This window comes from Montipora capricornis, unplaced genomic scaffold (assembly GCF_036669925.1).
Source record: "Montipora capricornis isolate CH-2021 unplaced genomic scaffold, ASM3666992v2 scaffold_7, whole genome shotgun sequence".
NCBI lineage: Eukaryota > Metazoa > Cnidaria > Anthozoa > Scleractinia > Acroporidae > Montipora > Montipora capricornis.
Window position 1 is genome coordinate 3,912 of NW_027180263.1, and position 25,794 is coordinate 29,705.

The 25,794-nt window shown below is 42.8% G+C and overlaps 2 protein-coding genes and 1 long non-coding RNA gene across 3 annotated transcripts; all 3 read right to left on the bottom strand.

Moving 5' to 3' along the window:
- Nucleotides 1-623: 623 nt before the first annotated feature.
- LOC138036931 (uncharacterized) lies at nt 624-10,464 on the bottom strand. The gene is made up of 3 exons (XR_011130060.1): nt 7,931-10,464; nt 4,191-6,030; nt 624-2,291 (listed from the first exon to the last, which is right to left on the bottom strand). It is a non-coding gene; the product is annotated as an uncharacterized lncRNA (long non-coding RNA).
- Nucleotides 10,465-10,601: 137 nt separating this feature from the next.
- On the bottom strand, nt 10,602-12,661 carry LOC138036927 (uncharacterized). The gene is made up of 3 exons (XM_068882957.1): nt 12,195-12,661; nt 11,559-11,862; nt 10,602-10,741 (listed from the first exon to the last, which is right to left on the bottom strand). The coding sequence occupies exons 1-3, from the start codon at nt 12,617-12,619 to the stop codon at nt 10,637-10,639; spliced, it is 834 nt and encodes a 277-aa protein (XP_068739058.1). The 5' UTR covers nt 12,620-12,661; the 3' UTR covers nt 10,602-10,636.
- A 136-nt stretch (nt 12,662-12,797) lies between these two features.
- On the bottom strand, nt 12,798-18,381 carry LOC138036928 (uncharacterized). Its single transcript, XM_068882958.1, has 2 exons — nt 14,649-18,381; nt 12,798-14,533 (listed from the first exon to the last, which is right to left on the bottom strand). Exons 1-2 carry the CDS (start codon nt 15,064-15,066, stop codon nt 14,400-14,402), a joined length of 552 nt encoding a protein of 183 aa, XP_068739059.1. The 5' UTR covers nt 15,067-18,381; the 3' UTR covers nt 12,798-14,399.
- Between the last annotated feature and the right edge of the window lie 7,413 nt (nt 18,382-25,794).

Genomic DNA, 25,794 nt, shown 5'->3' on the forward strand with positions numbered 1-25,794 from the left:
CCATGAGTGGAAAAGTGGCACAACAGTGTTTGATTTGTAGCAAACAATAAAGAATATGACTGTCTATATGTCATGAACATGAAACAACATGAACTAACTTTGCGTGTCAAGGTTGAATGCCAGTTAAGTCTAGTTACGTTATCAAACATAAAATCACTTCAAGTAGCTCTTAGACAGATGGAAGAATAACGCTTAAAGAGCATTGTAAATAAACGTAATAAGCACAGTAATAAAATGCCTTCAAAAGGGCAAGCAATGGTATTTGCATTTGTTGATGTGTGGTGTTGTAATAAAGCAGCGAGGAAGGCAACATGTTTAGTTGTTCCATCGATGGGAACACAGTTTCGTTCACTTTGGTTGCCCACAATGAGACTGTTGCTGGGCAAACCAGCAGAGCAAAGGGCCATAAAGCAAGAGCAGACGTGATGAAGTACAAATTGAAATGCTCTTACCGTTTTGGCGAGTCCGCGTTGCAGGAAAACACAAGGGTGAACGAAGGTTTCGTGGTTATGCAATAGTCCATTCCAATCCATAAAAAAATCCTTTGTTTTGTAGAGCCATAACGGGATAAGTTTGCAACGTGAAAGGTTTAAATGCAGCCAGAATATAATGTGCTGTGATAAACAACTTTTCAAACTGCGTTGTAATCCCAGAACGACTTGCAAGGTGAGGTTGCTGGCCCAGGCGTACTCGATCTGTGGCCGTGACGTTCGATCGATCGATAGTTGTTGACGAAGGAAGTCGATGTTTTTTTCTCCGTCTGGTGGTGGAAAGACATCATTAAGTCTGGAAGCCCGCAAGTCACCTGCATCCCTTGAAGAAGTAAGGGTTGTGACGAGGTCGGCAGAGCTTGAATTTGCCGTCCTTTTGAGCCAGACGGAGTGAAGTTATAGTGAAGTTTCCTTTGGGGTCTGGCGGCTCGAACGGTCAAAAGCGGAAGAAAGAAAGCACATGAGTGTGAGTCAGGGCCCATTTGCCTTGTGTTGTGCTAGGTTTGGATTGAAAGTGCTTGCCCCAAGCGAGACTTTACTATAACTGTTGTTGAAAAATTGGCGGGGATCCCTTTCGAAGGCGGGAAAGGATTACCCACAATGCAACAGTAAAGTCAAGGGTGAGAAGAAGGCCAAGAGAGAGAGGGTGAAGATGTGCCGAGGAAAGAGTGTGGTATCTCGGCGATGTGAAGGGCTGAGCAGCTGATATTTGGCAGGCGATCAGGTCTCGGTCGGGGCACGTGGGCCATGCGCAAGCGCGTCCGTGTCGTTGAATGGCGGCTTTGTTTGGAGCCGGTGAAAGATGGGTCATACCTGGCTCGGTGCCAAGTTCAAGCGGCCGTATCTCTGTGAGATTGAGAGCTACGGATCTGAGATTTGGCAGGCGATGACGTCTCTATCGGTGCTCTTGAGCGATAGCCAAGCGCGTCCGTTTCCTCAAATGCCTGCGTCCTGTGCAGCCAGTGAACTTATGCCAATATGAACCGGCTGTATCTCAGTCAGATGAATACTTAGAGATCTAAGATTTAGTATGCGATGACGCTTGTAGTAGGGCAGTTTAAGGATGCACAATTCGCATGCGTATCTATTAAACTGGACTACTGTGCAGCCGATGAAGTATCGGTCATACAAAGTTTGGTCCAAATATCAAGCGGTCGTTTCTCCATGAGATAAAGAGCTACGGATCTGAGATTTGGCATGCGATAACGTTCATAGCAGGGCATGTGAGCCATGCACAATTCGCGTCCTTATCTCTTAAATGACACTACTAGGCAGCCGTTCAAGTATCGGTCATACAAAGTTTGGTCCAAATATCAAGCGATCATATCTCCGTGAGAGTAAGAGCTACGAATGTGAGCTTTGGTATGCAATAACGTTTGTAGCAGGGCATGTGAACCATGCACGATGCGCGTCCTTATCTCTTTAATTGCACTAGTACACAGCCGTTGAAGTATCGGTCATACAAATTCTCATGCAATGATCAAGCCATCATATCTCAGTGAGATTAAGAGCTACGAATCTGAAATTTGGTATGCGATAACGATGGATTAAGGGCACCTGGATGATACCAGAGGCGCATCCCTATCTCTCAATCTGAGCTGCTGCAAAGCGGGTGAAATTGCAGTCTTACAAGGTCCATTTTCTTCCAAGATTGAAGTCAAATGGACAGTTCTTTCTAGACATGACGTCACTATGTACACTGCCAGTAGACTGGGAGTGGATCTGGACACGTGTTTACATTCCTTAATGTGCCAGCTACTTGCCTGATCACTTTCCTAATCTTTGACGCTTTTTCTCGACCTTTTAACACAAAGAGAAGGATATTTATGGTAGTACGCATGCGTATACGTCCTTCAAGTCCCACAAGTGTTAGAAGGTGCTATGTGTTTAAGTTTCATGGGACGCCCTGCTGTTTCCATGGACTTCGCTCGTCTGGGTAAAAACTGATACTAAATCCCGCAGGGAGAGATCAGTGACCTGGCAGGGTGGATGTTCTGAGCCTGGGGGACCTCCTCTTGACTCGCCTGTTCTTGCCAGAACTGCTGAGTCCCTTGAAGGATCAGTCAGTGGCCAGTGTGGGTGATAGTCAGGAGAGTGCCTCTGCCTGGGAGACAGGGTTTCGTGGGATTCCCTGGGGAAAAGCATGCTCTCCCAAGGGGCATGTAGATCCACCGCTTGGGGGGAGCCACAGCTCCCCTCCACGCTGATGGAAGCTACTAAAACCAGTAGTTTCCACAACGAGGTGGCTACATGCTTCTGAGAAGTGTGTTTCTCCCCCTGGGAATGTCCCCACTCTCTGCCTCTCGGGTGGGAGGCACTCGCCAGACTTCAGCCTGCTAGCTCTACTGATTGCTTCTTGGGATTTGGTAAGGGTTACTGGTAAACAAGGGCCAGTCAAAAGTTGGAGGTCTTTCCTAGCCAGGAACATCTCCCTCCTTACTCTAGATGTGTTTTCCTGATTACGTATGTTGTAAGGATTAAAAAACGACAAGGGTTTTTGTGGAATTGAAAATTATGAAAGGGTTAGTGTTAGAATTAGGGTGATGACTAGGGTTAGGACAAGGGTGGTATTTTTCAAGGGTGAGTAAAAGGGTTAGTGGAAGGGTTAGAAGAAGGGTTATTTTAAAGAATCACTAACCCTTTCACTAACCCTTGTGTTTTTCAAGGGTTAGTAAAAGGGTTAGTGAATCCTTAAAATAACCCTTCTTCTAACCCTTTAACTAACCCTTGAAAAACACAAGGGTTAGTAAAAGGGTTAGTGAAAGGGTTAGAAGAAGGGTTATTTTAAGGAATCACTAACCCTTTGACTAACCCTTTTACTAACCCTTTCATATTTTACAACCCTTTCAATAACCCTTTGATATTTTACAACCTTTTCAATAACCCTTTGATATTTTCATTGCATTGAATTGAAACCCTTTTAATTTTTACCTTTCAGGGCATTTTAAAGGCTGGAAAATGAAGAAAATTCACTGTTTATTAAGACCCTGACACAATATTCCTGAAGACTTGCTCCAGAGGTGTTATGTGTAGTTTAGAGACCTACTTATCCAGTGCCAAATTCAGCCAAAGAGTGAAAATTAATAAAACCCAAACATGAAAGTACTGAACATGGTCATTGCAACATTGTAGAAGAAAAAAAAATCACTGGCCAAGTACAAATTAACTCCACAGGTGGCTGGGAGGGATCACAGAAATGGATGAAAATAGTTTAGGGTGGAAACTAGGTGAAATCCCCCCCAACCGTCCATGAGTTGAAAAGTGGCACAACAGTGTTTGATTTGTAGCAAACAATAAAGAATATGACTGTCTATATGTCATGAACATGAAACAACATGAACTAACTTTGCATGTCAAGGTTGAATGCCATTAAAGTCTAGTTACGTTATCAAACATAAAATCACTTCAAGTAGCTCTTAGACAGATGGAAGAATAACGCTTAAAGAGCATTGTAAATAAACGTAATAAGCACAGTAATAAAATGCCTTCAAAAGGGCAAGCAATGGTATTTGCATTTGTTGATGTGTGGTGTTGTAATAAAGCAGCGAGGAAGGCAACATGTTTAGTTGTTCCATCGATGGGAACACAGTTTCGTTCACTTTGGTTGCCCACAATGAGACTGTTGCTGGGCAAACCAGCAGAGCAAAGGGCCATAAAGCAAGAGCAGACGTGATGAAGTACAAATTGAAATGCTCTTACCGTTTTGGCGAGTCCGCGTTGCAGGAAAACACAAGGGTGAACGAAGGTTTCGTGGTTATGCAATAGTCCATTCCAATCCATAAAAAAATCCTTTGTTTTGTAGAGCCATAACGGGATAAGTTTGCAACGTGAAAGGTTTAAAATGCAGCCAGAATATAATGTGCTGTGATAAACAACTTTTCAAACTGCGTTGTAATCCCAGAACGACTTGCAAGGTGAGGTTGCTGGCCCAGGCGTACTCGATCTGTGGCCGTGACGTTCGATCGATCGATAGTTGTTGACGAAGGAAGTCGATGTTTTTTTCTCCGTCTGGTGGTGGAAAGACATCATTAAGTCTGGAAGCCCGCAAGTCACCTGCATCCCTTGAAGAAGTAAGGGTTGTGACGAGGTCGGCAGAGCTTGAATTTGCCGTCCTTTTGAGCCAGACGGAGTGAAGTTATAGTGAAGTTTCCTTTGGGGTCTGGCGGCTCGAACGGTCAAAAGCGGAAGAAAGAAAGCACATGAGTGTGAGTCAGGGCCCATTTGCCTTGTGTTGTGCTAGGTTTGGATTGAAAGTGCTTGCCCCAAGCGAGACTTTACTATAACTGTTGTTGAAAAATTGGCGGGGATCCCTTTCGAAGGCGGGAAAGGATTACCCACAATGCAACAGTAAAGTCAAGGGTGAGAAGAAGGCCAAGAGAGAGAGGGTGAAGATGTGCCGAGGAAAGAGTGTGGTATCTCGGCGATGTGAAGGGCTGAGCAGCTGATATTTGGCAGGCGATCAGGTCTCGGTCGGGGCACGTGGGCCATGCGCAAGCGCGTCCGTGTCGTTGAATGGCGGCTTTGTTTGGAGCCGGTGAAAGATGGGTCATACCTGGCTCGGTGCCAAGTTCAAGCGGCCGTATCTCTGTGAGATTGAGAGCTACGGATCTGAGATTTGGCAGGCGATGACGTCTCTATCGGTGCTCTTGAGCGATAGCCAAGCGCGTCCGTTTCCTCAAATGCCTGCGTCCTGTGCAGCCAGTGAACTTATGCCAATATGAACCGGCTGTATCTCAGTCAGATGAATACTTAGAGATCTAAGATTTAGTATGCGATGACGCTTGTAGTAGGGCAGTTTAAGGATGCACAATTCGCATGCGTATCTATTAAACTGGACTACTGTGCAGCCGATGAAGTATCGGTCATACAAAGTTTGGTCCAAATATCAAGCGGTCGTTTCTCCATGAGATAAAGAGCTACGGATCTGAGATTTGGCATGCGATAACGTTCATAGCAGGGCATGTGAGCCATGCACAATTCGCGTCCTTATCTCTTAAATGACACTACTAGGCAGCCGTTCAAGTATCGGTCATACAAAGTTTGGTCCAAATATCAAGCGATCATATCTCCGTGAGAGTAAGAGCTACGAATGTGAGCTTTGGTATGCAATAACGTTTGTAGCAGGGCATGTGAACCATGCACGATGCGCGTCCTTATCTCTTTAATTGCACTAGTACACAGCCGTTGAAGTATCGGTCATACAAATTCTCATGCAATGATCAAGCCATCATATCTCAGTGAGATTAAGAGCTACGAATCTGAAATTTGGTATGCGATAACGATGGATTAAGGGCACCTGGATGATACCAGAGGCGCATCCCTATCTCTCAATCTGAGCTGCTGCAAAGCGGGTGAAATTGCAGTCTTACAAGGTCCATTTTCTTCCAAGATTGAAGTCAAATGGACAGTTCTTTCTAGACATGACGTCACTATGTACACTGCCAGTAGACTGGGAGTGGATCTGGACACGTGTTTACATTCCTTAATGTGCCAGCTACTTGCCTGATCACTTTCCTAATCTTTGACGCTTTTTCTCGACCTTTTAACACAAAGAGAAGGATATTTATGGTAGTACGCATGCGTATACGTCCTTCAAGTCCCACAAGTGTTAGAAGGTGCTATGTGTTTAAGTTTCATGGGACGCCCTGCTGTTTCCATGGACTTCGCTCGTCTGGGTAAAAACTGATACTAAATCCCGCAGGGAGAGATCAGTGACCTGGCAGGGTGGATGTTCTGAGCCTGGGGGACCTCCTCTTGACTCGCCTGTTCTTGCCAGAACTGCTGAGTCCCTTGAAGGATCAGTCAGTGGCCAGTGTGGGTGATAGTCAGGAGAGTGCCTCTGCCTGGGAGACAGGGTTTCGTGGGATTCCCTGGGGAAAAGCATGCTCTCCCAAGGGGCATGTAGATCCACCGCTTGGGGGGAGCCACAGCTCCCCTCCACGCTGATGGAAGCTACTAAAACCAGTAGTTTCCACAACGAGGTGGCTACATGCTTCTGAGAAGTGTGTTTCTCCCCCTGGGAATGTCCCCACTCTCTGCCTCTCGGGTGGGAGGCACTCGCCAGACTTCAGCCTGCTAGCTCTACTGATTGCTTCTTGGGATTTGGTAAGGGTTACTGGTAAACAAGGGCCAGTCAAAAGTTGGAGGTCTTTCCTAGCCAGGAACATCTCCCTCCTTACTCTAGATGTGTTTTCCTGATTACGTATGTTGTAAGGATTAAAAAAAGACAAGGGTTTTTGTGGAATTGAAAAATTATGAAAGGGTTAGTGTTAGAATTAGGGTGATGACTAGGGTTAGGACAAGGGTGGTATTTTTCAAGGGTGAGTAAAAGGGTTAGTGGAAGGGTTAGAAGAAGGGTTATTTTAAAGAATCACTAACCCTTTCACTAACCCTTGTGTTTTTCAAGGGTTAGTAAAAGGGTTAGTGAATCCTTAAAATAACCCTTCTTCTAACCCTTTAACTAACCCTTGAAAAACACAAGGGTTAGTAAAAGGGTTAGTGAAAGGGTTAGAAGAAGGGTTATTTTAAGGAATCACTAACCCTTTGACTAACCCTTTTACTAACCCTTTCATATTTTACAACCCTTTCAATAACCCTTTGATATTTTACAACCTTTTCAATAACCCTTTGATATTTTCATTGCATTGAATTGAAACCCTTTTAATTTTACCTTTCAGGGCATTTTAAAGGCTGGAAAATGAAGGCAATTCACTGTTTATTAAGACCCTGACACAATATTCCTGAAGACTTGCTCCAGAGGTGTTATGTGTAGTTTAGAGACCTACTTATCCAGTGCCAAATTCAGCCAAAGAGTGAAAATTAATAAAACCCAAACATGAAAGTACTGAACATGGTCATTGCAACATTGTAGAAGAAAAAAAAATCACTGGCCAAGTACAAAATTAACTCCACAGGTGGCTGGGAGGGATCACAGAAATGGATGAAAATAGTTTAGGGTGGAAACTAGGTGAAATCCCCCCCAACCGTCCATGAGTGGAAAAGTGGCACAACAGTGTTTGATTTGTAGCAAACAATAAAGAATATGACTGTCTATATGTCATGAACATGAAACAACATGAACTAACTTTGCGTGTCAAGGTTGAATGCCATTAAAGTCTAGTTACGTTATCAAACATAAAATCACTTCAAGTAGCTCTTAGACAGATGGAAGAATAACGCTTAAAGAGCATTGTAAATAAACGTAATAAGCACAGTAATAAAATGCCTTCAAAAGGGCAAGCAATGGTATTTGCATTTGTTGATGTGTGGTGTTGTAATAAAGCAGCGAGGAAGGCAACATGTTTAGTTGTTCCATCGATGGGAACACAGTTTCGTTCACTTTGGTTGCCCACAATGAGACTGTTGCTGGGCAAACCAGCAGAGCAAAGGGCCATAAAGCAAGAGCAGACGTGATGAAGTACAAATTGAAATGCTCTTACCGTTTTGGCGAGTCCGCGTTGCAGGAAAACACAAGGGTGAACGAAGGTTTCGTGGTTATGCAATAGTCCATTCCAATCCATAAAAAAATCCTTTGTTTTGTAGAGCCATAACGGGATAAGTTTGCAACGTGAAAGGTTTAAAATGCAGCCAGAATATAATGTGCTGTGATAAACAACTTTTCAAACTGCGTTGTAATCCCAGAACGACTTGCAAGGTGAGGTTGCTGGCCCAGGCGTACTCGATCTGTGGCCGTGACGTTCGATCGATCGATAGTTGTTGACGAAGGAAGTCGATGTTTTTTTCTCCGTCTGGTGGTGGAAAGACATCATTAAGTCTGGAAGCCCGCAAGTCACCTGCATCCCTTGAAGAAGTAAGGGTTGTGACGAGGTCGGCAGAGCTTGAATTTGCCGTCCTTTTGAGCCAGACGGAGTGAAGTTATAGTGAAGTTTCCTTTGGGGTCTGGCGGCTCGAACGGTCAAAAGCGGAAGAAAGAAAGCACATGAGTGTGAGTCAGGGCCCATTTGCCTTGTGTTGTGCTAGGTTTGGATTGAAAGTGCTTGCCCCAAGCGAGACTTTACTATAACTGTTGTTGAAAAATTGGCGGGGATCCCTTTCGAAGGCGGGAAAGGATTACCCACAATGCAACAGTAAAGTCAAGGGTGAGAAGAAGGCCAAGAGAGAGAGGGTGAAGATGTGCCGAGGAAAGAGTGTGGTATCTCGGCGATGTGAAGGGCTGAGCAGCTGATATTTGGCAGGCGATCAGGTCTCGGTCGGGGCACGTGGGCCATGCGCAAGCGCGTCCGTGTCGTTGAATGGCGGCTTTGTTTGGAGCCGGTGAAAGATGGGTCATACCTGGCTCGGTGCCAAGTTCAAGCGGCCGTATCTCTGTGAGATTGAGAGCTACGGATCTGAGATTTGGCAGGCGATGACGTCTCTATCGGTGCTCTTGAGCGATAGCCAAGCGCGTCCGTTTCCTCAAATGCCTGCGTCCTGTGCAGCCAGTGAACTTATGCCAATATGAACCGGCTGTATCTCAGTCAGATGAATACTTAGAGATCTAAGATTTAGTATGCGATGACGCTTGTAGTAGGGCAGTTTAAGGATGCACAATTCGCATGCGTATCTATTAAACTGGACTACTGTGCAGCCGATGAAGTATCGGTCATACAAAGTTTGGTCCAAATATCAAGCGGTCGTTTCTCCATGAGATAAAGAGCTACGGATCTGAGATTTGGCATGCGATAACGTTCATAGCAGGGCATGTGAGCCATGCACAATTCGCGTCCTTATCTCTTAAATGACACTACTAGGCAGCCGTTCAAGTATCGGTCATACAAAGTTTGGTCCAAATATCAAGCGATCATATCTCCGTGAGAGTAAGAGCTACGAATGTGAGCTTTGGTATGCAATAACGTTTGTAGCAGGGCATGTGAACCATGCACGATGCGCGTCCTTATCTCTTTAATTGCACTAGTACACAGCCGTTGAAGTATCGGTCATACAAATTCTCATGCAATGATCAAGCCATCATATCTCAGTGAGATTAAGAGCTACGAATCTGAAATTTGGTATGCGATAACGATGGATTAAGGGCACCTGGATGATACCAGAGGCGCATCCCTATCTCTCAATCTGAGCTGCTGCAAAGCGGGTGAAATTGCAGTCTTACAAGGTCCATTTTCTTCCAAGATTGAAGTCAAATGGACAGTTCTTTCTAGACATGACGTCACTATGTACACTGCCAGTAGACTGGGAGTGGATCTGGACACGTGTTTACATTCCTTAATGTGCCAGCTACTTGCCTGATCACTTTCCTAATCTTTGACGCTTTTTCTCGACCTTTTAACACAAAGAGAAGGATATTTATGGTAGTACGCATGCGTATACGTCCTTCAAGTCCCACAAGTGTTAGAAGGTGCTATGTGTTTAAGTTTCATGGGACGCCCTGCTGTTTCCATGGACTTCGCTCGTCTGGGTAAAAACTGATACTAAATCCCGCAGGGAGAGATCAGTGACCTGGCAGGGTGGATGTTCTGAGCCTGGGGGACCTCCTCTTGACTCGCCTGTTCTTGCCAGAACTGCTGAGTCCCTTGAAGGATCAGTCAGTGGCCAGTGTGGGTGATAGTCAGGAGAGTGCCTCTGCCTGGGAGACAGGGTTTCGTGGGATTCCCTGGGGAAAAGCATGCTCTCCCAAGGGGCATGTAGATCCACCGCTTGGGGGGGAGCCACAGCTCCCCTCCACGCTGATGGAAGCTACTAAAACCAGTAGTTTCCACAACGAGGTGGCTACATGCTTCTGAGAAGTGTGTTTCTCCCCCTGGGAATGTCCCCACTCTCTGCCTCTCGGGTGGGAGGCACTCGCCAGACTTCAGCCTGCTAGCTCTACTGATTGCTTCTTGGGATTTGGTAAGGGTTACTGGTAAACAAGGGCCAGTCAAAAGTTGGAGGTCTTTCCTAGCCAGGAACATCTCCCTCCTTACTCTAGATGTGTTTTCCTGATTACGTATGTTGTAAGGATTAAAAAAAGACAAGGGTTTTTGTGGAATTGAAAAATTATGAAAGGGTTAGTGTTAGAATTAGGGTGCATCCTTGGCTGGGCCAAAGTAGGGGTATTTAAGGCACTTTCCTCACCCCAAAAGTCCAGAAATTGAAATTTCAATTACACAAGATGTGAGAGTATCATTTGGTAAGTTAGTAACACCAGATTAAAGCCTTACCAGCAGGAGGTATCTACCACTGGAATCGGTCACCATATGCGGCCGATAATCTTTTATGTATGACAGAAGCAGTCGACATAGCTCGTCCTGTGGCTGAAAAAGATTAGTGGCATTTACCTGAATGTTTGGTCAATCATCAAACTAAACGGTAAGTCAACACTTTTGATTGCTGAACACACATTGTACAAATTTCTAACAATTTGAGATTGGCATAAATTGCCAGCTAGCCAGTTTGAGAACAGAATCAACATCGATGGATTTCAACAAATGTTTATGGATGGAGCGCTTCATCCATGTCAATCAGTAGAAATTTCAGGTCAATTATCTCAGATCACCATGAGTGTGGCAAATTGTCCCAAAACAGGCTACCCTTTTGTGATGAGATTGATGTAAATAAATTATGCTTATTCTACAAAATTATGCTGAAATGGATCTTGCCCAGAGTACCTGACAAATAAAATAATTAGTGCATATCAGCGACATGTCAACCAGAACCTCACGCTATGATGATACAACTTTACCCTGCGCTAGATGTAAATGTGACACAGAAGGTGGAAAAAACCTTTCTTGCTACAGCCACAAAACTTTGGAACTCTCTACCTATTAATACAAGATCTAGCACCAGTATTATTGCCTTCAAACAGAATTATTGTAATCTTATAAAGAAAGGTTATGCTGGCTTTGATAGCTTTCCCATTTCATAAAATTTTCACTCTTTGAATATTACATTTTACCCTTTTTAATATTTGTAACTTACATGTAGTTTTATATATTTTAGGGGAGGGCCACAAGTTTACCAGTTCTCAACTATAATGTGTCACCCTTGGTAAATCAAGTTATTTATTTATTATTGATTGATTTCTTTATTTACTTACTTAATTTATTGGAACCAAAGAGAAGATTGTCTAACCTGTAGAGCCAGCTCGTCTCGTCCAGAAAACTTCCTTGTCTTGTAGTTATTAAAGTGGAGGACAATGTCCCCACTATCCTTGACAATCAAATAATTCTTCCCAGTGGAGCTCTTTGGGTCAAAGTTACTAGCCTGTTCCCCTGACAGGACTTCCAGGGTCCTTATTTCCAATCCCCGTGCCGGGGGAATAAACACGTACAAGGATAGCATTATTAGGTCACAAAATTCTTTGGCTTTGAACTTCATCGGGCCTGTCAATTCAAACTTTTCTCTTTGCTTGCTAACGGCGGAAACCACTTCCTCCCTTTTTTTAAAGACAAAAGCCAAAAAACAAAAAAATGAATAAGGTTCACACAGGTTGGGCTGTCCAGAACAAAGGGAAAGTGAATGATTCAGGTCAAAACTACTGCAGCCAAGAGAGATGTATCTTGCAAACAATGGTTAATCAATTTACTTTAAGTGCCAATTTCTCCTGAAGCTCTAAGCTTCCCTCAAATTAGTGTGACTGGGAACTAACACAATTGTTTGAATCTTAACAATCTGTAGTGTACAGCTAGTTATGCAATATACTGAATACTAATTTTAGTCTATGCCGTCACAGAGTGAGCAAAAAGCAGATTTCATGCTAAGACTAACCAAGGGATCCAGCGATTTTGGGCAGAAAGATCTTCCATCGTGGTTGGCCTTTCCAAATCACCTGCTTTTTGGAGAATTCTGGCTTGCGTTCTGAGTTGGCGGATAATCGGCACCCCTTTGAAGTCAGGAGCATCCTCTTTGTTCACAAATTTTATTGGGTACAGCAGCGAGCTAAGGTGATTTGACACCGTGGCTGAACTGCAATTTCGTTCTTCCTGCAAGGAAACAGAACAGGTTAATTGAGGCTCAAAACAGCCAAAAATCAATAAGTAAATAGAGAAGTGTAAATGAAAGAAAAGCAAAGGAACTTTATTCAAGTGTCTATTAGTTCTACAACTAAATGTGAGCCTGTAATACTTGTGTGTACTGCTCAAAATGGCAAATATTGGAGGGACTGAGTAGTTACTCGCTACACAAGTAAGCATCACAGATAAATTGCGCTACAATTGTGACCCATAACCTTTGCATCTGAGGAATTGTTTTAAAGTAATTTCTCGCCATAAATCAATGGACTTTTTTACATCAGGTCGTGTGCCAACTTGTTTTGATTACACAGGGACAGCTAGTGTATACATTCAACTCACGGAGGATGGAACCCTTTAAACTCTGTTGGTAAGGCAATTTTTTACCATCAGCAGATAGGTAAAAAGTTATATTATCAGAATATTTATCACTGACATGTAGCAGAAATTCATCAAAGGCAAGAGCCTCTGGGTGAAAGTGATCAAGCTTGAAAGTCAAAATTTCACCAACCAAGCAATAAATCAGTGATACAAAAATTTTCCAATTTGTTGGTAATTTCTTTCTTTCAGAAAAAGTATGAAGTCATATTACTAATAATAAAAACAATACTGAAAAAATTGAAGGAACTCAGCCAGATGAGTAATTATAAAAAACTTGAATAAGCATTCTATAGATAAAAAAAAAAAAAACATTGCTGCAAGCTTTCCACCACTAGAGCTGAGGTCTTCAACGGGCAAAATGATGAATGAAGTGAAAATTGGGAGAACATATAGTGAGTTAAAAATGATAACAATCATTGTTATCATTTTCATTTTTATATATTCTCCAAATTTTTACTTCAAGCTTTCAACCACTAGAGCTGAGGTCTTCAACGGGCAAAATGATGAATGAAGTGAAAATTGGGAGAATATATAGTGAGATAAAAATGATAACAATTATTGTTATGAATTTTATTTTTATATTTTCTCCAAATTTTCATGTCATTCATCATTTTGCCCGTTGAAGACCTCAGCTCTAGTGGTCGAAAGTTTGCAGCAATTGTTTATGTGTTTTAACCAGAGAACGCCCGTTCAAGTTTTTTTTTATCAAAAACAATATTATTATTGACTTCTTACCATGCAAAGTTGACTTTTTAACAGCTAGCTATTTATAATTTATCTTTAATTTGATAAAGGCAGCATTGAAAAGAGATTTCAGATTATTATCAGCATAAAGCAAGTTTCAACAGCAGATTGGTAAAAAGATAACACATTGTTGACCATACTATTATTCTTTCTTTGATAAGTCTTGGACCTGATTTGGTTGTGAATGGCCAAGAATATTTTAATCATACCTGTCAGCAATGGGGATTACCTCTGTGTTAAAACCTGAGAAACTTTTTTGGGTTTTGTTAGCTCGTGGTAGGATTAGGTTATTGTTTGATGTTTTCTGCTCTTTTGTTTTCCTAAGGGTTCCATCCTTTGTGAGTTTCACAGGTTTTTACCCCGAGGGTGAGCCCCTGTGTAATCAAAACAAGTTGACACACGACCTGATGTAAAAAGTCCATTGATTTATGGCGAGAAATTACTTTAAAACAATACCTCCGATGCAAAAGTTATGGGTCACAATTGTAGCGCAATTTATCTGTGATGGTTACTTGTGTAGCGAGTAACTCCTCAGTCCCTCCAATGTTCGCCATTTTCAGCAGTTTCTTTACACACAAGTATTACGGGCTCGCATTTTTTACTAAACCGCTGGCAACACAATGCAGGCGCGACGATTTTTGCGATTTCAGTTAAAGTGGGAGTAAATTTTGTGATCTTAATTGATAAAAATTGCAATTGGATGTTTTCGTTAATTTGGAGCCTTTTTCTACAACGCTCTAATTAAACAAAATGGTGGCCATTGATGTGGTTTTCAGTCCCCGGCCGTGAGTGTTGGGTGGTTCACTTAGGCGTTTCCACAAAGGTGTCAAAACTTAATTTACGAAAGCATGTAAAGAATCTCTCTCACCTTTAGAAATTCAACGTAACCTTCGATCAAGGGAGTTCTCAAAAAGCACTCTGGTAAAATTTCTGCATCACGTCCTAACGTATTTTTAACGTAACCCAGAAAGCCTGCAAAGAATAAAAAAAGAGTGGTTGTTAACTAGACTTGTAGCGTCACCCAAATATCGGTCATCACTTAATGTAAACGTGGAAATTAAAGCCAAAAAAAACCAAAGATACTTACAAAGCATTCTCTCTTGAGCCTTGTCGTAAGTGGAAAGGGCCACCGGTGCTTTCTCTCTTTCAAAGTTAACTGTCTGGGTAAAGAATTTCTTTACGGAAGCCAAGAATTTTCGGACTGTCTCGGGTAGCTCATCGAATTTGACGGAATAAGGGGTTTTGCGCTTGTTCCCTCCTGGTGCTGAATTCGGGGTAGATTCCGCGTGAATTTCACCCTCACTGACGTCGTGTTCATCTTCGGATCGGGTTAGGCTCACGTTGGTCGCTTCTTGTTCCTTCGAAGTATAGCAGTCAACGAGTGGTTCTTCCAAGTTTTCTTGTTCGGGCGGGACGGGTAATACCGGGAAATCGTCCACGATTTCGATTAGATGAACTGACGAGTTATCTGCAGCACTGGAGGAGCAAGGCATTTGGTGTTCCATTGCGGAAAAGGTGATTTCAACAAAAAAAATACCCAAGCGAGTGATCTGTTGGCGTCCTCAATGATGATATGGAAGAAATGATTTACTGGTGCGAGAAAAATGCTTTGCGAGCTGCGAGATCACACACACCGACACTGTGTCACACTTTATTTATTCATTATTGCATAACTTCATACTTTCATATAACCGCCCTGTTTGGCGGGAAAAGAAGAAACGCAGCGATTACTGTTTTTCAAAGGTACCAAGCCCGCCTACCTCAATGCATTGGTGTTTTTAATTTCTCAGAGACATACTCAAATACGACACTTTCTGTTCAGTGTACACGTTATGGTACATGAAAGTCCTTGTAATGGAGAGTTTTAAAAGTCTTAGATATTCGTTACAAAGCTGTTATCGCATGACTTTATAACTTCTTTTCTTTTTAGATGTTAATGTTACCCAATAAGGGTGCGTTTGATTGGGAAATCCTGAATTTGGGTCCTCGTATTTCCATTCGAAAGCAAAAGTTGTGGCGGTTTTCACTCATTAAAACCCTTCCTAACATAAATTTCCAAATGGTGAAATCTACGACAAAATCCGATTTCAGATTTTGCGTTCGATTGGAAATCCGAAGATCTAGATCCGGAAGTCCCAGTCGAACGCACAACTTCCCGCCATTCATATTTAATTACCAGTCTTTTCCGAGAGATTTCCAACCGACGTATTTAACGGACGTTTTGCAAATATCGGTGCAATGGAGGATTACGTTAATATTCCAAAGCGATTAATCCTTCAACTTATGAGCAATGAAGACGTATTATCTTCATTGTCGAATTTACCACCGAATATTCAAACGGTTGTTGAAAACTGCACGATGACTATTCGGGAAATTGCTGTTAGTGCAGGAATTACACCACAAGAGGAAAGAAGTTCAAATACTTCCTCGCCTGTAAACAGCTTGCCTGCCACCTCTGGAGTAATGCAAGGTATGGTCATATCTTAGTATTGACTTGATGTTACTGTAGAAGCACAAATGAAATCTCCCCGACTTTGGGTTTACGTTCGAATTTAAATTGTTCTTTCAAGATCGTTCGTTGGTATGCTAAAGTGTTGGTTTCCTGGACATCGACGTATCATCAAAAGAGAATTGAAAAGAGAATTGTAACTACAACTAATTTGACCGCAGTTTTATAGAACAACTCTGATGTGGAAAACCAAATTGACTGGTCTTATTAACAATTGCTCGTTCGTGTATTTCAAAACAATTCTTTATGCAAAATTTGGGGGCCAAACAAACATTAAGTGTATTATGAGGAATGATAAAGTAGAGAATGGCCAATTTTTCCTCCTTTCAAAGCAACTGCAAAAGTGAACTTTCAATCTAAAGTTTCGCTTCAACGGTTTTATAAATAAAAGGGTGTAACCACACAAAGCAAGTATGAAAAGCATTATTGTATTGGCTTTTCCAAACTTTATTTAAACGAAAGAAATACTGACTTCTTAGACAAGTACCTCACCACACTAACTAATTGCCTTTCTTGGCAGTCTCAGTTAGAGGTCTTTGGACAAATATGTTGCTTGAGAAAAATAGATCTGTGATTGTCCCACAATTCACTACAGTAGTCAAAACAGAATAGAATACGAGCTTGGTAAAATGTTATTTAAGTTTCGCGAGGAACAAGGTCACTGGCGAACTGGTCTTAGTCCTGTTCACAACTTTCGCAAAAAACCGCCCAAATATGTTTCCGCAAATTGTGGGCAAAAGCTTTTAGTATCTCGTAAAATGCCCTTAGTAATATCTCACGGACTGCCCTATATATTTCCCAATATCTCTTGTTGAGTTGACGGTTTTCTAGGGTCTCATTATCCATAGTGCGACTGTCGTATGACCTTGACAAAGTGTTCGCTATTTGTTTCACGAACCAATGTTTGGCAAGATTAAAACAAAGCTTCTCCTTATTCCCGCCAAGGAAACTCCTAATATGGGCAGTAAACAGTTCGATTGGCCAATCACATTACTGCATTTCGAATGACGTCAAAGCCTAACCTTCCAGAAAGTTCCATGGAGAAATGACGTTGTTTGCATCCGCGTTCGCTCAGCCAATGAAAATTCGCGCTCGTTTGTTTTTGTTCGATGAGCCAATGAAATGCTTTGCATTTTTGTTTACGTTCTGTTTTTCGTTATTTTTCAAGGTCATATGAAAGTCGCTCTATCCTCCATTTTGAAACTGGCATCTATCGTAAGTGTGGGATACATTATTGAAAAGTAATTCCGCTGGTCAATTTGGGCGCTGGGTAGTTCGGTTGCTGGCTCGGATGAACAAGAAAGGGGAAATTATCTCGCGATTATCTAATATCTCGAGAGCTTGTAAAGTAAAAAACATCGTGATATTTGTGGCCAGGCCTAACTAGTTTAAGTGCCCCCGAGAAGAGGCTTGGAGGTGTTAAATATAAACTAAGAATAAGAAACCTTGATAGTACATTGATCTTTTTTTTTTCTGTCTTAATGGATGCGTCTCTGTCAATGTAGGTAGTGAACATGGTCAATCGAGTCATGAAGATGATCATTTAATCCCTGAGGCTGACCGTATGGGAGAAGATCAGGCCAATCACGGTCCTGCTTATGAACATGGTCAATCGAGTCATGAAGATGATCATTTAATCCCTGAGGCTGACCGTGTGGGAGAAGATCAGGCTAATCACGGTCCTGCTTATGATGCAGAAATTAGTCAAGAAGCATCCACGAGTGGTCAGAATCAACTCAGGAGAAGGGTTGTTCAACGGCGTACCCGGCGCGTTCAGAGCAAGTTGAGGGGCAGGAATAGGCCAAGGGCCAATGACTTGAACGACGGACCACTACCTGCTTCTCAGGAAAGTCAAGTTCGTGATGACCAAGCTCGGGGAAACAACCCACCAAATAGACACCTGAGATACCTGGTACAGAATCTCCGCGCTTACCAAAACAATCTTGAAAAAGCCAGGTTTATGTTACAATATTTCAATGGCTGCAGTTTTAATGCTGGAATGTGTCCTGATGGTGTCATAAGGTTTTCAGATGACGAGGCTGCTCAGCTATCGCGATATGTCCGAGAAATTGATGAAGAGGACAATGCGGAAATAGCTGAGCCAGAGGTATGAGCATTTGAAATGTGTATACATTTACGTCATTGCATTGCTATGGTTATTATTTCGCGTTAAAAATATTAATATAATTCAATTTATGATGGCAGTTCTAAGTTCAGTTATTATCCCTCAAAATTTAGCATACATTCTCTCTGGAATACCTATCCAGTCATCTCCCTTAAAAACATGTTATTTATCTTGAAATAGGTTATCCAAAAGTTGCGGTTCGCTATACAGCAAAAATTTCAGCTGTCTTTACAACAAACCGCAGAAGTGGGGAAAGTGCTCTGTGAAGCACTGAAGACATTCCCAAGCTTGCCAGAAGAAGATGACGATGACGAAAACCCACAAAGTAAAAGGCCAAGATTAACCGAGATTTTAGACGAAGAAGTTAATGTTGGGATATCGTCGACTTCCATGCAGGAGGCTATGCTTGTTCATCGTAATCTCGCCCGTTTTCCAATTCTGGCGTTTTCGAATGAACCTGTGAGTCATCTTGCCAACAAGGATGTAAGGAATGCGTTAGATAATGTCCCAGATAAGATTCACCATGAATGCAATGTTAGTGACAAGTTACACAACACATTTCTCGATCAAAGCGCGTATGAGAACTCTGTTCCAGCTGGAAGAAATCTCCTTTTGTCTGCGCCCATAAACATCGAGTCTGTTGTGGTAAATGATGGTGATGGCATTATTTTGGGAGTGAATCCTTCTTCTGATAGACCCCTCGAAAACGCAACGTACACCAGATTAAACCGAATTGATGCGCCGGAACTGTTTGCTGTTCATTACGTAAGAGACGAAGCGACGAACCAGGTTCTCCACCAGTTTAAAGGGCATTCGTCTCTGCTAGGTATGCAGTTCTTTCTAGATCTTTTCGTTCGTAAGGGCAGCGCGCATTTCCACTATGAGCTTCCCCGAATTGGGAAACTTGAGCCAAAAGATCACTACGGAAGGCCCTTGAAAGAATTTTGGTTTAAATTTCTGACGAGTCCTTCACAGCACGAGTTACGCATTCTTGATGCTATAATCCAGAAATGTGATGGCCTTGATGCACATGAAAAGGCAGTCTTGATGTCTCCTTTTGATCCCAGACTGGCAACTGTAGCTAGTCCCTTTTACCTCAGTTTAAATGCCTTGCTAGTTTTAAGTGGAAATTCCCACGTCTTCACACGATTTTGCCAGGACAAAGGAATGCTTAAACTTCAACGCGTAGCAAGAGAAAATCAGATTGGTCCTTTGTACTGTGGTTTGACTAGGAATCACGTGATTGGAATTGAGGTTGACACATCTGACGATGTGATTTTGTCGCCATTTGCCGCGGTGAATGTTGACCGTTTGCGGAATAAAGGATACCCAGACTTGTATATGAGCCAAGATGGCACAATCAGTGGTCTCCTTCCGTGGCACGAGCGAGCAATGAAGCAGAAAGTATTTTCTTTCACGAGATCGAAGGCAAGAGATCATGTTGCCCAATATCGCAGTGCCAGAAGTCCGGTGTATGGATTCTTCATTGACATTGACAAAAACTGTACAAGGAGCCATTACACTCCTGTGCATACGGCAGAAGGTCATTTGCAAGTAAGGCGTAGTAGATGCATTGGAATAGGTGGTCAATCAACCGGTGATGGCTTGTTTACAGTAAAGCCAATTCAACCAGACACGTTTGTCTGTGCTTACGCACCCACAGCGCCAGTGCGTCGTTTCCATCCGCACAGACAAGGTGAATATCTCATCACTGTCCAGGGAGAAGGTGCCACTGTTGACGTAGACGGCGCAGAAAACGAATTTGAGACAGGACTTGGTCGTATTTGTAATGACGGTGCGTTCCCATTAGCCTTGGTGAGATCTAAGTTTGCCAAGATTATAGCTGATCGTGTGAACTGTAAGTTTGCGAAACGAAATGGGGAAGTTTGGATTAAATCCAACAGATACATAAGGGCAAACGAGGAATTGATGGTTTGCTACACTGAAGACCCTCGCTACTGGAACAAGATCTTCTCTGATGATCAGTTGCAACGAATGAAACTGGCCCTTCAATCATGCCCTCCGACACTCAGAGATGCCGAGCATGCAATTGCTGCACTGGCCGTCTAAGCATTGACGGGTTTTAATCCGTACTTTGAAGGTTTTACATCTGGACTGCTTTCAATTGGTAGTCTTGAGGTGCCTCAAAAATAAGAATAGAATTCATTAAACTCATCAATAGTTAAAGTGAAAAAACTGCAGATACTTGCAATGACTTCACAGATAGACAAATATCAGAAATTCCGGCCACAAATTTGGTCGGTGTAGTACCAGTAGATTTGCTGGTACCAAAAATTCCTATCTGGAGACTCAAACGAGTTTGATAGGTGAAAAAAGAGCTGATTTGCTCAGATGTATTGAAAGAGGTAATCTTTCAAAATATATCAGAAAAAAAATTCCTGTGTGCAGAACAAGAAAAGGTTTCACAGGTGAAACAAGAGCTGTTTTGCTCAGAGCTATTCAAAAAGGCAATAATTTGGCACCAGTTTTTAAATCCGCCGAGCTGGTTAGTTAATAACCAGTCTTGCTGGTCCCAAGCCCAGGAAAAGGATGAGGGAAAACTGCACGACAAAAGATTAGTCTTAAACGCTTGTACTAAACTAAACAATCAACGTCACAGCGGCCATTGGTCGACTAAATTTCGGAATTAACGGCTCTTATTTAAAAGATTTCAAGGTCGACACTGTGTCTATGACGTCAAGAGCTCCTGACCAGACTCCGAGCAGTCATTGAGCCATTGTAAGCCCACTGGTTAAGCTCGCAGTAAGCTTTCAAAGTTGTCCAAACATTGCGCTCGACTTAAATACTAAACAATCAACGTCACAGCGGCCATTGGTCGACTAAATTTCGGAATTAACGGCTCTTATTTAAAAGATTTCAAGGTCGACACTGTGTCTATGACGTCAAGAGCTCCTGACCAGACTCCGAGCAGTCATTGAGCCATTGTAAGCCCACTGGTTAAGCTCGCAGTAAGCTTTCAAAGTTGTCCAAACATTGCGCTCGACTTAAATACTAAACAATCAACGTCACAGTGGCCATTGGTCGAGTAAATTTCGGAATTAACGGCTCTTATTTAAAAGATTTCAAGGTCGACACTGTGTCTATGACGTCAAGAGCTCCTGACCAGAGTCCGAGCAGTCATTGAGCCATTGTAAGCCCACTGGTTAAGCTCGCAGTAAGCTTTCAAAGTTGTCCAAACATTGCGCTCGACTTAAATACTACATTCAACGTCACAGCGGCCATTGGTCGAGTAAATTTCGGAATTAACGGCTCTTATTTAAAAGATTTCAAGGTCGACACTGTGTCTATGACGTCAAGAGCTCCTGACCAGACTCCGAGCAGTCATTGAGCCATTGTAAGCCCACTGGTTAAGCTCGCAGTAAGCTTTCAAAGTTGTCCAAACATTGCGCTCGACTTAAATACTAAACAATCAACGTCACAGTGGCCATTGGTCGAGTAAATTTCGGAATTAACGGCTCTTATTTAAAAGATTTCAAGGTCGACACTGTGTCTATGACGTCAAGAGCTCCTGACCAGACTCCGAGCAGTCATTGAGCCATTGTAAGCCCACTGGTTAAGCTCGCAGTAAGCTTTCAAAGTTGTCCAAACATTGCGCTCGACTTAAATACTAAACAATCAACGTCACAGCGGCCATTGGTCGACTAAATTTCGGAATTAACGGCTCTTATTTAAAAGATTTCAAGGTCGACACTGTGTCTATGACGTCAAGAGCTCCTGACCAGACTCCGAGCAGTCATTGAGCCATTGTAAGCCCACTGGTTAAGCTCGCAGTAAGCTTTCAAAGTTGTCCAAACATTGCGCTCGACTTAAATACTACATTCAACGTCACAGCGGCCATTGGTCGACTAAATTTCGGAATTAACGGCTCTTATTTAAAAGATTTCAAGGTCGACACTGTGTCTATGACGTCAAGAGCTCCTGACCAGACTCCGAGCAGTCATTGAGCCATTGTAAGCCCACTGGTTAAGCTCGCAGTAAGCTTTCAAAGTTGTCCAAACATTGCGCTCGACTTAAATACTAAACAATCAACGTCACAGCGGCCATTGGTCGACTAAATTTCGGAATTAACGGCTCTTATTTAAAAGATTTCAAGGTCGACACTGTGTCTATGACGTCAAGAGCTCCTGACCAGAGTCCGAGCAGTCATTGAGCCATTGTAAGCCCACTGGTTAAGCTCGCAGTAAGCTTTCAAAGTTGTCCAAACATTGCGCTCGACTTAAATACTACATTCAACGTCACAGCGGCCATTGGTCGAGTAAATTTCGGAATTAACGGCTCTTATTTAAAAGATTTCAAGGTCGACACTGTGTCTATGACGTCAAGAGCTCCTGACCAGACTCCGAGCAGTCATTGAGCCATTGTAAGCCCACTGGTTAAGCTCGCAGTAAGCTTTCAAAGTTGTCCAAACATTGCGCTCGACTTAAATACTAAACAATCAACGTCACAGTGGCCATTGGTCGAGTAAATTTCGGAATTAACGGCTCTTATTTAAAAGATTTCAAGGTCGACACTGTGTCTATGACGTCAAGAGCTCCTGACCAGACTCCGAGCAGTCATTGAGCCATTGTAAGCCCACTGGTTAAGCTCGCAGTAAGCTTTCAAAGTTGTCCAAACATTGCGCTCGACTTAAATACTACATTCAACGTCACAGCGGCCATTGGTCGAGTAAATTTCGGAATTAACGGCTCTTATTTAAAAGATTTCAAGGTCGACACTGTGTCTATGACGTCAAGAGCTCCTGACCAGACTCCGAGCAGTCATTGAGCCATTGTAAGCCCACTGGTTAAGCTCGCAGTAAGCTTTCAAAGTTGTCCAAACATTGCGCTCGACTTAAATACTAAACAATCAACGTCACAGTGGCCATTGGTCGAGTAAATTTCGGAATTAACGGCTCTTATTTAAAAGATTTCAAGGTCGACACTGTGTCTATGACGTCAAGAGCTCCTGACCAGAGTCCGAGCAGTCATTGAGCCATTGTAAGCCCACTGGTTAAGCTCGCAGTAAGCTTTCAAAGTTGTCCAAACATTGCGCTCGACTTAAATACTACATTCAACGTCACAGCGGCCATTGGTCGAGTAAATTTCGGAATTAACGGCTCTTATTTAAAAGATTTCAAGGTCGACACTGTGTCTATGACGTCAAGAGCTCCTGACCAGACTCCGAGCAGTCATTGAGCCATTGTAAGCCCACTGGTTAAGCTCGCAGTAAGCTTTCAAAGTTGTCCAAACATTGCGCTCGACTTAAATACTACATTCAACGTCACAGCGGCCATTGGTCGAGTAAATTTCGGAATTAACGGCTCTTATTTAAAAGATTTCAAGGTCGACACTGTGTCTATGACGTCAAGAGCTCCTGACCAGACTCCGAGCAGTCATTGAGCCATTGTAAGCCCACTGGTTAAGCTCGCAGTAAGCTTTCAAAGTTGTCCAAACATTGCGCTCGACTTAAATACTAAACAATCAACGTCACAGTGGCCATTGGTCGAGTAAATTTCGGAATTAACGGCTCTTATTTAAAAGATTTCAAGGTCGACACTGTGTCTATGACGTCAAGAGCTCCTGACCAGAGTCCGAGCAGTCATTGAGCCATTGTAAGCCCACTGGTTAAGCTCGCAGTAAGCTTTCAAAGTTGTCCAAACATTGCGCTCGACTTAAATACTACATTCAACGTCACAGCGGCCATTGGTCGAGTAAATTTCGGAATTAACGGCTCTTATTTAAAAGATTTCAAGGTCGACACTGTGTCTATGACGTCAAGAGCTCCTGACCAGACTCCGAGCAGTCATTGAGCCATTGTAAGCCCACTGGTTAAGCTCGCAGTAAGCTTTCAAAGTTGTCCAAACATTGCGCTCGACTTAAATACTAAACAATCAACGTCACAGTGGCCATTGGTCGAGTAAATTTCGGAATTAACGGCTCTTATTTAAAAGATTTCAAGGTCGACACTGTGTCTATGACGTCAAGAGCTCCTGACCAGACTCCGAGCAGTCATTGAGCCATTGTAAGCCCACTGGTTAAGCTCGCAGTAAGCTTTCAAAGTTGTCCAAACATTGCGCTCGACTTAAATACTAAACAATCAACGTCACAGCGGCCATTGGTCGACTAAATTTCGGAATTAACGGCTCTTATTTAAAAGATTTCAAGGTCGACACTGTGTCTATGACGTCAAGAGCTCCTGACCAGACTCCGAGCAGTCATTGAGCCATTGTAAGCCCACTGGTTAAGCTCGCAGTAAGCTTTCAAAGTTGTCCAAACATTGCGCTCGACTTAAATACTAAACAATCAACGTCACAGCGGCCATTGGTCGACTAAATTTCGGAATTAACGGCTCTTATTTAAAAGATTTCAAGGTCGACACTGTGTCTATGACGTCAAGAGCTCCTGACCAGACTCCGAGCAGTCATTGAGCCATTGTAAGCCCACTGGTTAAGCTCGCAGTAAGCTTTCAAAGTTGTCCAAACATTGCGCTCGACTTAAATACTACATTCAACGTCACAGCGGCCATTGGTCGACTAAATTTCGGAATTAACGGCTCTTATTTAAAAGATTTCAAGGTCGACACTGTGTCTATGACGTCAAGAGCTCCTGACCAGACTCCGAGCAGTCATTGAGCCATTGTAAGCCCACTGGTTAAGCTCGCAGTAAGCTTTCAAAGTTGTCCAAACATTGCGCTCGACTTAAATACTAAACAATCAACGTCACAGTGGCCATTGGTCGAGTAAATTTCGGAATTAACGGCTCTTATTTAAAAGATTTCAAGGTCGACACTGTGTCTATGACGTCAAGAGCTCCTGACCAGACTCCGAGCAGTCATTGAGCCATTGTAAGCCCACTGGTTAAGCTCGCAGTAAGCTTTCAAAGTTGTCCAAACATTGCGCTCGACTTAAATACTAAACAATCAACGTCACAGCGGCCATTGGTCGACTAAATTTCGGAATTAACGGCTCTTATTTAAAAGATTTCAAGGTCGACACTGTGTCTATGACGTCAAGAGCTCCTGACCAGACTCCGAGCAGTCATTGAGCCATTGTAAGCCCACTGGTTAAGCTCGCAGTAAGCTTTCAAAGTTGTCCAAACATTGCGCTCGACTTAAATACTAAACAATCAACGTCACAGCGGCCATTGGTCGAGTAAATTTCGGAATTAACGGCTCTTATTTAAAAGATTTCAAGGTCGACACTGTGTCTATGACGTCAAGAGCTCCTGACCAGAGTCCGAGCAGTCATTGAGCCATTGTAAGCCCACTGGTTAAGCTCGCAGTAAGCTTTCAAAGTTGTCCAAACATTGCGCTCGACTTAAATACTACATTCAACGTCACAGCGGCCATTGGTCGAGTAAATTTCGGAATTAACGGCTCTTATTTAAAAGATTTCAAGGTCGACACTGTGTCTATGACGTCAAGAGCTCCTGACCAGACTCCGAGCAGTCATTGAGCCATTGTAAGCCCACTGGTTAAGCTCGCAGTAAGCTTTCAAAGTTGTCCAAACATTGCGCTCGACTTAAATACTAAACAATCAACGTCACAGTGGCCATTGGTCGAGTAAATTTCGGAATTAACGGCTCTTATTTAAAAGATTTC